The sequence below is a fragment of the Solanum verrucosum genome, unplaced genomic scaffold (genome assembly GCF_900185275.1).
Source record: "Solanum verrucosum unplaced genomic scaffold, falcon-dt-bn FXZP01000049.1, whole genome shotgun sequence".
In the NCBI taxonomy this organism is placed as follows: Eukaryota; Viridiplantae; Streptophyta; class Magnoliopsida; order Solanales; family Solanaceae; genus Solanum; species Solanum verrucosum.
In genome coordinates, this window is record NW_026020221.1 from 3,158,405 (window position 1) to 3,172,899 (window position 14,495).

Here is a 14,495-nt window from a genome sequence, read left to right on the forward strand (position 1 = left end):
ACAAATTAATTTATTAATCCAAAACCAATCCGAAAAACCAATCCAAATAAAAATTCGGTTTGGTTATTCGGTTTAGTCCGAATAGTGCACACCCCTACTTAATACTCCTATTAATTATAGTTGTCAAAAGGATCATGTCATTTTTTTTTACAAAGTTTAAGATTGTTGTAGCAATATCGATCAAAGTTTCAATATATTCTGACCCTTTTTCTCAATAAAATAAAACAAATAATAGCTACTTAATTAAACATGTGTTGTCGCCAAATAGAGAGAAGTAAGCATACAAAAAGTCAAAAGAAATTAGTAAAACATAAAAAAACATTTTAACTATGTATAAACAGTATAATTTTTAAAAGGATAGGCGAGTTTGGTTTAAAGGGGTTCAAATTGGCGCTACGTGGCCAAATAAAATGGCTTGATGTTTGAGTGAGTATCTACATGATTGGGGAATGGATGTGTATTTCTTTACATGGAATTGGACAATACTTTCCTCGTGAACTAGTTTTTTGGTTTGAGATAGACTCATGTGTCACAATGACTGGGTAAGGCGTCCTGGACGTGTGGCTCCCAGACAAAATCAATCAATGTCAACTGATGAACTAGACAAGGCGCCAATGGCCGTTAGGTTCAACGTCTCAATCAGCCAGCATGGCAGCTTCACAACAAATCAAAACATAGATCAATATAAAAATAGTAACTAGCTAATTCATTATTTTAAAAAAAATATTAAAAAAAGAATAAGTTTGAACTGAAAGAGGCACTGAAGAGGCCTCAATTGAAACAAGGAAGAAGCTAATCTTGCCATTATATGTCCATTGACCTTCAATGTTGAAGCTTCCCCTTTGGTCACTGTTACCATTGATGATTGGTGGTGATTGTGGCGGTGGCGCTGCAAATGGACCACGTAGGAGAACTCGTAAAGGATGTGGACATGGTGGACTTGCCCTCTTCTTTAGCTGGTGTGAAACTGGTTGACGCACCTATTCTATTTTTCGTTATTTCTCATAAGGCTATTATACTTGAGCTCGCCGACATCCATCGTGTAGCTGTGGAGGCGTTGGATACTGGCTCACAAGACGTTGAATTAGTTCGTGATCTTAGCAGACGGTTAGAGTTCCTGAAAATTGTATATAAGTACCATTGCGCTGCTGAAGATGAGGTAAAATGGTTGTTAATTAATGATATTTATTTGTATCTATGCTTGAATGATTTTATAACAAGGCGAATTACAGTTTTTTCTTTTTTTAGATTCATTATATGCAACCAGCAATTAAACTTTGGTGTTTGTTGTTAATTATTGTGACAATTATAGTAATTCATGATCATGAGGAGCTGCAAAGAAAGACGTTGACTTTAGGAAACTAAGGGAGCAGTTCAAAAAGTCCCAAATTATCAACACAAACAGAGTAATTTAGTGCAATGGACTCATTAATTAATGATACCTACTCTGTTATTTCTATTTCAAACTTGTACAGAGTAGCATCTTCATATTAGTCTGCACTTTTTTATTTGTACTAATGAATAATGATGGATAGGACAATATGAAATATCAACATAATCGTGTTCATCTTCAGTTTCGAAGAAGATCCATCTTGTCTTCTCAGAGCTAGGTGGATTCAAGATTTAAACTTGATGAATTCAACCTTTAATGTTCTTAAGCTGAACTTGTTATGCTTTTGTAAGCTACAGTTTCAATTTAATGCACACTTGTTGAAATTTTAGTGGTTTTCAAGTATATATTTACGTTCCTTGTCAAAGATAATGGATTCAGTTGAACCCATTGCAGAGACACTGAATGTTCCTCCAGCTCTTCTGAGGTCGGAGTGTTAATCTTGACAGGTCGTCTTTCTTGCACTTGATGCGCAAGTGAAGAATGTAGTCTATACATATTCTTTGGAGCATAAAAGTATAGATGATCTGTTCATTTCCATCTTCAAATGCATAGATTGCTTACAAAAGGAAACGGAGGAGTTTGCCAAATTGTTCAATGGACTTACATGTTACATAGGTACCATTGAGACTATCATCTCTCAACATATGCTGAAAGAAGAGGAGCAGGTATTCACTAAAATTTCACTATTTCCTTTTAGGTTGAATAATACATATTTCATTTTTAGTTCTTTTAACCTCTATTCGTTTTAAACTTCATAATACTTAGATGCACAGAGTTGATATGACATCTTTCTAGCTATATAGAAGATACTTAACTCTACTGTTAGCATACAACACATTGAAAAATTATTATAATTTTTCATTCTTTTGCTCTGTCATTAGAATTTAGTTCTTAACAAACATTTCTGTTCTTTTTCTTTTTCCTCGTCTCTTTTCCTGAAATCTCTGGCATGTGATATGTCACTGCAGATCTTCCCTTCGTTGATGAAACGATTTTCATCCAAAGAGCAGGCCAGGCTTGTCTGGCAGTATCTATGTAGTGTTCCCCTCTTGTTACTGGAAGATTTTTTGCCTTGGGTAATAACTTCTTTTTCCTCCGTTGGAAAGACAGACTTCCTGAATTTCATTCATGTCGTTTTACCCGAAGAGACACTTATCCAAGAGGTACATTACAACATTCTTTCTAACTACATATTGAATAGTTAAAGTGGCTTATCTAACAAATTGATGTTTATTTTGAAGGTGTTCATCTCATGGCTTGATAATAACGAGTTGTCTGCTCAATCCTGCTTAGAACATGGAAAAGGAGCTAAATCTCATTATGGAATAGCCAATATGAAGCACATGTTAAAACAAAGAACCATGGTGGTTCATTCAAGTGAAATGAAGCTACCGACAAAGAAGAACCCGATTGATGGTTTCCATCTTTGGCATGCTGCTATCAGAAGAGATCTGAAAGAAATTCTGGAGGAACTACATCAATTAAGAAACTCATTTTGTTTATCAACCTTAATGTCGTTGGTAGCTCAGTTGAAGTTTTTTGCAGATGTTCTCAACTTCTACAGGTTATAGCTTGCTCGTCATTAAATATTTTAGCTAAATTCTTTTACTTGACATAAAAACAGCTTGATCTTAATTAATTGACATTAGTGGCTACGGGTTTAACTGAACCAGTATTTTTGACTCGGCATGTGGATATGTATTCGGAGAACAATAGAAATTTTAAAATTATTACATTTTGAACTCATAATTTCAAAAGTACAATAAGTTTGGTGCCAAGAGTTTTAAAGGTTGAACCTATCAAGTTCAAATCCTGAATCCGTGGTTCTGCCTAGTGAAGTTTTCAAAATAGCAAACTTTGTTTATGCTAGCAACTAATTGACGATCTTTTGTGAGATAGAATGTCCAACATTTCTAATGGCCTATATTCAGATGACCAATGTCATTGAACGATGGTTTATCATTTTGAATTTGATAGGTATAGCCCAACTTTAGGTTGCATTATTTTCTAACAGTCACATTATTTACAGCATTGCACTGGATCAGATCTTCTACCCGTTGATAGATGAACTTAACAAGAATGACGCATCAGCTTCTCATGAACAATTTATTGAAGGAAGTCAAATTGAGGAACTACAGAGATTACTATACTGCAAGCTGCAAGATGGAATACAGCTAAATGTTCTCGTAGAAATGCTTTGCCAGGAAGTAGAATCATTTGTTGGGAGGATCAGCAAAAAGTTTCAGTTTCTAGAAACAAAGGTATATTTTCAAAATCTTATGGACAACTCAACTCAATGTTTATAAGAGACTTGCAAAAAAACTTCAATATCTACTTAAATTACGTAGTAGTTGGAAATTAGATTTTACGTTGACTTCTTCGTTGTTCCCTGGTTTCTTACAGGTTTTTTGGGTCATTCGAGAGAACTGCAGCCATGAATTTCAGCTCTGGTTATTGTACAGAAGCCTGCAGATGTTGCCTCTTGGGTTGCTAAAGTGCATGATTATCTGGTTCTCAGCTCATTTATCTGAGGACGAGTCCAAACTGATCCTAAATAATGTAATGCTGGGATCTCCCGTAGTTAACAGGTCCTTCTCTTCTCTCTTGTATGAATGGGTTCGTACGGGCTATTCTGGCAAGATTTCACTTGAAAAGTTTAGAAAAGATTTGGAAGAAATGTTCAGTAGCAGAAGCTCCTTGCTGGAGAAGTCATTTAATAATTCTGGAATCTCTTTTTCACAATCAGATATGCAATCATTTGATAAATCTAATAATCTGTTATTGCAATCAGCTTCAGCCGTGACATCAAACAATACTGTATGTTATCGCCCTTCTCCCCTTGGCATCATCGAGAAGCTTGATACATCTTATTCGTATGGGATCAATACACAAATATTTTCCTCAGACTCACAGAAAAGTTTATCTTTCTTTCCTGGAACTTCTTCCAGATCAAGCAATGATTTAAAAGTTCCGATTCGTGAGTTTATACCAATAGACTTTGTCCATTTCTTTCACAAAGCCCTGATAAACGATATACAGGATGTCGTATCCCTGTCAGTTAAGCTGGCTGAAGATGTTGGAGTTCTCGCTGAATTTCACAGACGCTTCCATCATCTACACTTCCTATTGAGGATTCATAGTAATTCTGAGGATGAAGTTGCTTTTCCTGCTTTGGAATCAAGGGTAACACTCCAAAATGTTAGCCATTCCTACACCCTTGACCATAATTTGGAGGTAGAGAATTTCAACAAGATTTCTATTATCTTAAATAAACTCATCAGTTTGCAAGGTGATGAAGTAGTTGATAGTAAGAAGCTCAAGTACAAAAGGCTTTGCTTAAAGCTCCATAATGCATGCATATCTATGCAAAGAACATTAACCGACCACATCAACCATGAAGAAATTGAACTCTGGCCACTATTCAGAGAACATTTTTCTGTTGAGGAACAAGAAAAGATTGTCGGAAACATGCTTGGAAGAACAAAAACAGAGATTCTACAAGAAATGATTCCGTGGTTGATGGCATCTCTAACACCAGATGAACAGCACGGCATGATGATGTTGTGGCGCAAAGTTACAAAACATACAAAGTTTTTTGAGTGGCTAGGAGAATGGTGGGAACCTGTAAAGAGAGAAGAGAGTGTAAATGCAGAAATGGAACCAAAGATTACTCCTTTATTGTCTATTGATCCTCTAGAAGCTGTCTCTACATATTTATCAAGAAATGGTGTTAAACAAGGAATCTGGAATGAGAAAGGATCAGAGTTTGTTAATCGTGATTTTTATCAGCACGAATCTTTTACTGAAGATAAAGCACATAGTGCCAAGGGAAAACAAAATATTGATCTATCTGAAGATACGTCACGATATTCTACTGTGGTTGACAACAACAAATGCACTGAGACAGTCGATAGTATTGCTCAGAAAGAGACAACTTGCCAGGATATAGAATCATGTGATAAATCAAGGATACAGGAGCATCATCTATTGACTCAAGAGGAACTGGTTTCTGTAATTAGGAAAATATCCTGTGACTCATCTTTGGATTCTGAAATGAAATCACACCTCATGCAGAGCTTGCTGATGAGGCAAGTATATTTCAACTTCCATCCTTTGTTTTGCTCCTTCAATAGCAGGAAGGGATATTGATTAATTTCTCAGATCAACTACATAAGTAAGATCTACTTTTGCATAATACCTAAACAATCATTAGATCATGGTTTTCATTGCGTATTTTGGTGAAACAACTGAAATAATCCAACACCTGATTTCCAGATTGTCTATTTTTCGGTTTGTGTTTTTTCTACTACTTCAGCAAAAAATTTTTCCATCTTGTAATAGAATAATTTGAATTTTATTTACTGATTAATTAGTCCTACCATCCAACAAAACAATGTATAGACTAATGCTACACTTTATGCAATGATCAATCCCTCCTACCAGCCAATCATATAGGAACTTAGCGAATGGATATTTAAATGCAAAAACAATGATATGTGTTGATATCAACAATTTCTAAAATCATTCTTGTGTAATTTTATGGGACCTGACTAGAGCTAATTTCTTTCTGCCAGTCAATGGATTTTGACTCAAAAGCTATCTAATTCTGAGGTTGCTGCTGCAAACGATATGGAGAAATTCCCCGGTCAGTGTCCCTCTTATCTTGATGAACAGGAATCCATTTTTGGTTGCAGTCATTACAAGAGGAACTGCAAGCTTCTTGCTCCATGCTGCAAGAAGCTTTTTCCATGCATACGGTGTCATGATGAAACTACTGATCATACTCTGGACAGGTGAGTTCCATGTTGTAAATTCAGAACTTTCTTTAGTTTTCTGTTTTTGAGATATCCCAATTCTGGTTATGACATGCTTGCAGAAAAACTATCACTCAGATGATGTGTATGAAGTGCTTGAAAATACAACCGATCGGTCCAAGTTGCTCAACTCCCTCTTGCGATGGCTTCTCCATGGGTAGATACTATTGCAAAATTTGCAAATTGTTTGATGATGAAAGGTGAGAAAATCAGGTTCACATTTTCTCATTGGTCTGGGTGGGTACCATATATTGCCTTAAAATAATGCATAAATGGGTAATCAATGAGTTAAAGTGACAGGTTTAGCTACTTAGCTTTAAAGTAAGAAGAATTATTTAAAGGTCAAAATCAACAGGCATGTATATGTAGAACAACAAATAAGTACTACTTGATAGAGTTGCATTATCATCTGTCCTTATCTTATATCTTAAATAAATAGCTATATATGCTGTACTACAATTTCTTGTTCTGACACGAGATTTTGAACAGGCAAATCTACCACTGCCCTTTCTGCAATCTGTGTCGGTTGGGAAAAGGATTAGGGGTTGGTTACTTCCATTGCATGAATTGCAATGCTTGCATGTCAAAGTCTCTTTCTGTTCACGTATGCAGAGAGAAGTGTTTGGAGGAAAACTGTCCAATCTGCCACGAGTACATTTTCACTTCGACCAATCCTGTCAAAGCACTTCCTTGTGGCCATCTGATGCACTCCAAATGTTTTCAGGTATTAAGCTCATACTTACTTTGTTTCTTTATCAACTAAACTTAAAGTGAACTTGCAGGTTGTTTTGCTTATTCCTCTCTCTTTTTTTCTTACTACTCCTTCCAGGAATACACTTGTAGTCATTATACATGTCCAATATGTAGCAAGTCACTTGGAGACATGCAGGTCAGAAAACTATTTAGCATAAAAGTGTCTTGTACCCCTTTTCCTAAAACTGTGAGTCTTAAATTGTAGCGTATGAGTAGCTTACTTGGTGCTTAATTTCAGGTGTACTTTGAGATGTTAGATGCATTGCTGTCTGAACAGAAAATTCCTGAGGAGTATGCTGGCCAGACTCAGGTTTGCTTTTCTACTTACTGATTCTTATGAATGAATATGTTCTGGTTGGGTTAGACCAATTTATTGACATTAAAACGGTCCTAACAGGCTATACTATGCAATGACTGTGAAAAGAGAGGAACAGCTTCCTTCCACTGGCTCTATCACAAGTGCTCCAATTGTGGCTCGTACAACACAAGACTTGTATGATCAAAATCCACGAGGAGTATTAACAGCTGATTCTATGTTCCCACAATGTAGAGAACACTTTTTTTCCTTCACAAACTTATGTGTGTATCACATATATTAACAATTCCTCCTGTTAAAATCAAAAGAATCTGGGATTCTGATACATGTTAAAGTAATTTCCAGTGAGGACTATTTTAAATTCCGCATTTACTCCAAGATGATGGTGCTAACTTCTGATAAGAACAATTTTGACCAAGTCAGTCGAAGGAAATAATACAAGAAATATATTTGTTTCTTGTTCATTTTCCCAAAATATACTTGTGACATGATTCGTTCTATATTTTCCAATTTCTTGATGAATACATGGTTGGGTCAAATATACCACTGCTTCCATTTAATTTCTGCCTCTCTTAAAAACCATTGTCATTGGAACACCAAAGATCACATAAAGAAATGAAATCCTTTATGTTTCTCATTCCGATCACATAAAGAAATGAAATCCTTTATGTTTCTCATTCCGATCATAGATTAGCAAATGCTACAGCCTGCAGTATATCTGTTTTAATCCTTCTAGGGCATGCTAGTACTTGTGTTCTCTATGACAAATGTCTTCAATTTTTCCAAGCCCAATTAAAACTTCTATGTATGTTCATTATATAAGGACAGCCCAAACTCACACTTATGTAGACCTTAAAGCAGCTTCTTTAAAGCTCAGATAGGCAGCCCTTCATAATATTTTTGAAAAAGTGACTTCATAAGGAAAGGATTGATTCCCTCTACATGTCTAGCCTAAATTTGTAGGATTGTGTTAAACAAATAACAAATATGATCCAAAAAAGAAAAAGGTTAACATTACATTCGGGACAAGAAGTAGTGGTTTTCCACTCTTCAAGACTGCAACTGTCTGTATTTAGGTTGTAGGACATATAATGAGGTCTACATATAGAAGGATTGGTACAGATTGTAGCAAATGAAGCAAATCATCTTATATGAAGGCAACAAGCTAGTGTCAAGATGCAAATTGGAGATGCTGCTTCTTGGAGATATTTTTAAAAATGATCAAGAAAAGTGGATGTTGAGATACTCAGGTAAGGTGAAGTAATCACGTCTCGTTGCATCAAAAAAGGTTACAATCAGTAAACGAAATGTGATACAAAGAACTAGAAGCGGAAACAAATTGCCTATAGCCGCCCAACTTATCAATGAGAAGGACATACTATAGCACTCCCGAGGACTATTATTGAAGATTACATACATTTGTTGGAAGCTAACAAGGTCATCTTTAATATATATTTGGAGAGAGACAAACTAATGTGCCGACTTTCTAGCAAACGAAGGACACAAACATGAAGAACATTTACTAATCTTCAAGATGTGATCAAGGACATGAAGTTTCTTCTCCTGGCAGATTTTTGCCACGTCGCTTATGAATTATTTTTTTTAGTCTTTTCTAGTGTACCAAGACTAGAAAAACAAGCTAGTGTCCAACTTTCCAAAATCCAAATATAACATGTCATTTGAAATGTATTCTAAAACTGGCAGTACATTCTCAATAGTTATATTTGAATGGCAAAAGAAAAAGCCACTTTGTTATCATTCTTCTTATATTTCTTTGTATTCTATCCGTTGATGCTCGTAAGAGTGAAACATGCTGCAGCATTCTTTAACTCATTCTCAGCAACATACTCCATAGACTGTCTTGTGTCTTTCAGTGATGACTCTGAACTGCATGAGACAAAATTTCATTTTAGAAACACAAAAACAACAACAATAATAATAACTAGACAGAGATTTTTCTTATGGCTGGCATACCAAGGAAGACTGTTCACTAAAGATAGATTACAAAATATGCATATACAAGTAGAGAATGAAGCATGTTGCTTGTGTGAGGAAGATTGTGATGAAACGCACCAACATTTGTTTACTGAATGTCATTGGGGGATATCAATAACATTTGGGAGCACACACCATCCCAAGATTGTAGTTGGTATTGGAAGAAACTGAATGCTTTGAAGATAGAGATGCTCCAATGGTACCAAAGGGGACCATATGCTTTGACACTAAATGAAACATACTCTATGACAGTAGCTACCAAGCCATGCTAGGTCTGTTACACAGATGTCCAGAGGCAGACTTGCTTTGGAGCTCTATTATGCGACAGAGATTTATGTTATGGCTTCCCAGGGCCGTCTCAACCCCTAGGCCACTAAAACCATCACTTGGAGCTCCCATTTTTAAATATTTTCATTTACTTATAAATGTTATTTTTAAAAAAATAAATTATATGTACTGTGAGTACTATGATTTTTACTAAGGAAATTCCTTATGAGATGAATATAGAACCTGAATTTCGTAAGAAACACTTTGATGGAAATATTGATCACAAAGTCCCTTGAAATTAGAGTTGATTACTTTATATATATATATAAAGCTATTTTTTCACTTCAGATTAGAATTGAACCAATTAAAGTATATGAAAATATTTTTGGTTTCTTATTTAGTGGTAAATTGAGATTACTAGATGATGAGAATTTAAAAAAACATTGTCTTAACCTTAAACATTCTTTAACACATAATAGTTATTTTGATATTGATGGTTTAAATTTATTTATTGAATTAAAAGTATTAAGAGAAATAATACAAGTAGAGAATAATGATCTAATGAAAATACTCAATCAAATAAAAAGATTTGATTCTTTTCCAATACAAATATTGCTTATAGAATAATGTTAACAGTCCTTGTAACTGTTGCCTTAGCAGAAAGAAGTTTTTCGAAACTAAAATTGATTAAATCTTATATAAGATCAACAATGTCTCAAGAGAGATTGAATGGATTAGCTATATTATCAATTGAAAAGGGATTATTAAAACCAATCAATTATAAGATAGTAACTAATGATCGCATCTAAAAAATCTAGAAAGGTAGATTTTAAATAAAAGTATATATGCCCTCTCTTAAGTTTCGCTTGAGGCCCCCAATCTTATTGAGTCGGCCCCTGATGGCTAACCTACCAAGGAAGACTGCTCACTAAAGATAGATTACAGAATATGCAAATACAAGTAGAGAATGCAGCATGTTGCTTGTGTGAGGAAGATTGTGCTCAAACACACCAATATTTTTTTACTGAATGTCATTGGGGGATACCGATAACATTGAGAGTACACACCACCCCAAGATTGAAGTTAGTATTGGAAAATGCTGAATGCTTTGAAGACAGAGATGCTCCAATGGTACCAAAGGGGAAAATATGCATTGACACCAAATGGAACATACTCTATGACCAGTAGCTACCTAGCCATGCTAGGTCTGTTACACAAATGTCCAGCGGCAGACTTGCTTTGGAGCTCTATTATGCAGCCTAGACAGAGATTTATTTTATGACTGGCATACCAAGCAAAACTGCTCACTAAAGATAGATTACAGAATATGCATATACAAGTAGAGAATGAAGCATATTGCTTGTGTGAGGAAGATTGTGCTGAAACGCACCAACATTTGTTTACTGAATGTCATTAGCGGATTACAGTGAGGACTGGATTGGTGTGGTATTGCCAAGAGGCGCAACTTAACAAATTTTGGCTTGGATAAAAAGAAGACATTGGAAACAATTGAAAAATGAATTAGTAGCTTCTATGTATGGAGCAACAATATACTATGCCGGGCAAGCAAGGAACTTGAAGCAGTTTAGACAGAAACATATAAATACAAATTTCATCATCACACAAATACAGAAGGAGTTACAGGTTAGAATAGAATGAGTACAAGGTATAGAAAGGGAAGAAACTGTCAAGGATTGATATGGGTATGTCCATGGGATAGATTGTAAGTAGTAATTTCCTTTCTCTAGATATTCTTTAACACTCTTCTGCGAAGGTGATTAAGAGTTTAGATGCTCCCTAATTTTGTAGTACTTTTACTTGATATGGTAATATTCACAGTTTATTGCCTAAATAATACTCCGAGTTTCAGCCTCTGCATGAAAAATCTCTTAACTCAAGTATATGATCATTTGGTCATAACTATAAAAGAAACAATTCGAAGAAAATGAGCATACCTCGATTCATATGGGTCTTTAGTCTCGATATAAGACTGTCTGTCATCAATAGGATCAAACAATGGGTGTATCTCATCATAGTCTTGATTGACTTCTTGTGGGACAAGAATTGTTTGGGAAGCTGGTAACTGAGATTGCATAATGTTGTTATTACAAACATTAGTACCATATGATTGTTGAATCCATAATGAATTGACTGTATTATTTTCTTTAGGGTCCACAAAGGTAGTATTGTTGTAAGCAGCAAAGTTGTTATTTGAGTAGGAGGGACAAGATTGAACAGGCAACGCAGCATTGGCAGCAACATTATATTGGGAATTAGGCACATCTTGGTGATGAAATAGTGTTAACCCATTTCCATTAGCGGGTGTAGGTGCAGAAACTGGAGGAGGCATTCCCAATTGTATTTGGGAAACAGAATCACTGAGGCTTGTTGAGATTTCTTGTTGTTGCTGTTGTTGTCTGTAAAATGATAGTTGTGCATTAACAGCTTGAAGTTCCTCTTCGTAGAGTTGAATGTTAAATAATAAATTTTGTATCTCCGCGACACATCCATATACAGGATGCTTGTCACGGGCATTTGCTTGGTAAATAATAGATTTCATAGCAACTTTTTTTTGAGAGGGATCAAGCTGTTTTAGTATTTTTAAAATGTTGCTGACCCCGAATAACCTATGCGCATTCTGAAACATTTTGGGTTGATCAGCAGGGAAATAGGGTGCTAAGGGGCAGTCGTGACACCGCCTCCTCTGGTACTTGCACGCAGCGCACGCCTGGCTGGTGCCACCCTTGAGAGTCATGTTTTGCTGTGCAAAGCATCAAACACTTGGATAAAGTTTCAAAAATGACATAAAAAAATGAGATTTTGAAGAATTGAGGAATAGATGGGAATGAAAGGGAGTGTGTGTGTTAATTAATGTGAACAAGTATTGAGAAAGGGAAGACAGAAAGAAGACAAATGGCAGAGTATTTGAAGTTGGAACTTGTCTATTTAATAGCGGATTTTACTCAAAGCTGGTTAAGGACTTAGTAAAAAGTAAGAGGTTAAAGAGAGTGAAAAACGGAAATGTTGGAGATTGGTTTTTGTTTTGTTTTTTTTACTAACAGCAGAGCCTAGTACTTTTTCACTCACCAAAAAAATAGGACTTTTTCTCCTCATTATGTGACACACTTGTGGTTATAACTATACTCTTGATCTTATTTTTTCTAGCTTTTATCACCGCGGAGAAAACGAATTGAGAAAATACAAAATTACTTATTTATAGGCTAAATTGACTACTATACATTTTGGACATAAGATTCTAGGCATAAAGTTGGGAAAATAATAATGCTAAAAAAACTATACTTTTTAGCTTTGACATTAATTATAAAAGGTTGTGTAATGTATATTCCAAAAATGAGGAGTCCAAAAAAAAGAAAAAGATACTCTAAAAGAAAGGTAATCACTTTCTTTTGATTACAAGCATTTTTCATTGGTCAATGTTGAAGCACAAGCTTCACATTTTGAAAGAAAAATTAAAAAGATCTTCTACAATTCTTCGAATTACTTGAGTTATTATTCGAGGATCAGTAAAAATCTTCACCTAATATACAATTTGAAAGAAAAGATACATGACATAAGTTATTAAAAAATAAAATACAATCCCAATTCTTCAATTTGAAAACTAAATACAAAAAAAAATACTAATAATAATGCCTATTGAAAGAATTTTTCTGAATAGAAACAACTATATTCTTTCATATATATTTTACTTCGTTTTGATCCTTTGTTATTTTTAAATAAGCATTTTTTGAAAGAAAGAAAAAAACATTTTTGACCTTTTAAAAACTTTACCAAACATATTCTTGATCAACAAAATCGGGTTTGAGTTAGTTACTAATATTTAAATACAACAAAATTATATTAATTACACAGTTTCCAAAGTACTAGAAAAAATATATACCACGTCAGTTATTAAAGAGTTTCCAAATAAGTTTACAATGTCTTGAATCTTGAAATGAAAGAAATAAGCTTTGACATGAATATAAAAAGGAAAAGTGTAAATAATATAATCAAGTTCGATAAATACTTATTTATATTGGGTGTCTAAATAATAACGTAAATTATAATTGAGTTCACAACTAATTTCATGAAATATGCCCACTTTTAAATCCAAGGTCAAAGTTTATTCAAACTAAATAACCCTTAATTATAGCTAAACTAAAATTAATTGTTAGATTAGTATATAATCAAAATAAAAAATACAAATTACCCAAAATCTTATGATTGAAAAACGATTTTATTATTCCACAAAAATCATATGTTCAAGAGAGAAACTTTTAAGAATAAAAAATAGAAAATTAAAATTATCCTTTCTTCAGAAACCAAACAACTTTCTTTCTGTCAAACCTTGTACTTTACTTTTGTGTGTAGTTTTTAATTGCTTTGTTGAAAACAGACTACAATGTGTTGGTAATCAAGTAGTTTTTTTTACTTTTGAAATATTATCTTTTTTGTTTTAATTTACAATGTATTTTTAAGTTTTGACCGATAACAAAAATTAAGTATTTTGAACTTTTATTAATTTATTGTGTTAAAATTTTGTAAAAAATATTACTAATAAGTTTAACAAAGGATAAGAGGTTATTTAAATAAAATTATACCCTTAAATTTAAAGATGAATAATTATAATGTCATAAAAATTAATTATACACCAAAATTGGAGAGGATTACATGCACATAATTTATTGTAAGAATTTAACTTAGTTATTTTCAGAATGGATAGAAGAATTTAGCCACTCAAATAAATATAAAAACAATAACACATGAAATAATTGTAAAATATATGAAAATTGATTGATCCAATGTATCAATATTTATTGGCATGCATAATCATTTAAATAAACAATTCGAAAATAATAAATATACCTTGAAATTATATGCTTCTCTACAATTTGCACAAAATTTTTTAATGTAACATTGACAATAACATTTTTGTGTATGACACATTATGGAATATAGT

The 14,495-nt window shown here is 33.9% G+C and overlaps 2 protein-coding genes across 3 annotated transcripts; one reads left to right on the top strand and one right to left on the bottom strand.

Annotated features, from left to right (window-relative positions):
• The first annotated feature begins 724 nt into the window (after positions 1-724).
• Positions 725-7,618, top strand: LOC125831103 (zinc finger protein BRUTUS-like At1g74770). 2 transcript variants are annotated; one of them, XM_049510289.1, is made up of 12 exons: positions 725-1,159; positions 1,840-2,058; positions 2,362-2,556; positions 2,635-2,957; positions 3,423-3,654; positions 3,797-5,481; positions 5,968-6,186; positions 6,270-6,407; positions 6,697-6,931; positions 7,037-7,096; positions 7,199-7,270; positions 7,358-7,618. In XM_049510289.1, exons 1-12 carry the CDS (start codon positions 896-898, stop codon positions 7,457-7,459), a joined length of 3,744 nt encoding a protein of 1,247 aa, XP_049366246.1. In that variant the 5' UTR covers positions 725-895; the 3' UTR covers positions 7,460-7,618. The 2 variants fall into 2 exon arrangements, with proteins under 2 accessions (XP_049366246.1, XP_049366248.1); XM_049510291.1 differs by having other exon boundaries at positions 1,001-1,159; positions 1,787-2,058.
• Positions 7,619-8,936: 1,318 nt separating this feature from the next.
• LOC125831325 (LOB domain-containing protein 27-like) lies at positions 8,937-12,380 on the bottom strand. The gene is made up of 2 exons (XM_049510525.1): positions 11,494-12,380; positions 8,937-9,163 (listed from the first exon to the last, which is right to left on the bottom strand). The coding sequence occupies exons 1-2, from the start codon at positions 12,291-12,293 to the stop codon at positions 9,058-9,060; spliced, it is 906 nt and encodes a 301-aa protein (XP_049366482.1). The 5' UTR covers positions 12,294-12,380; the 3' UTR covers positions 8,937-9,057.
• Positions 12,381-14,495: the final 2,115 nt, after the last annotated feature.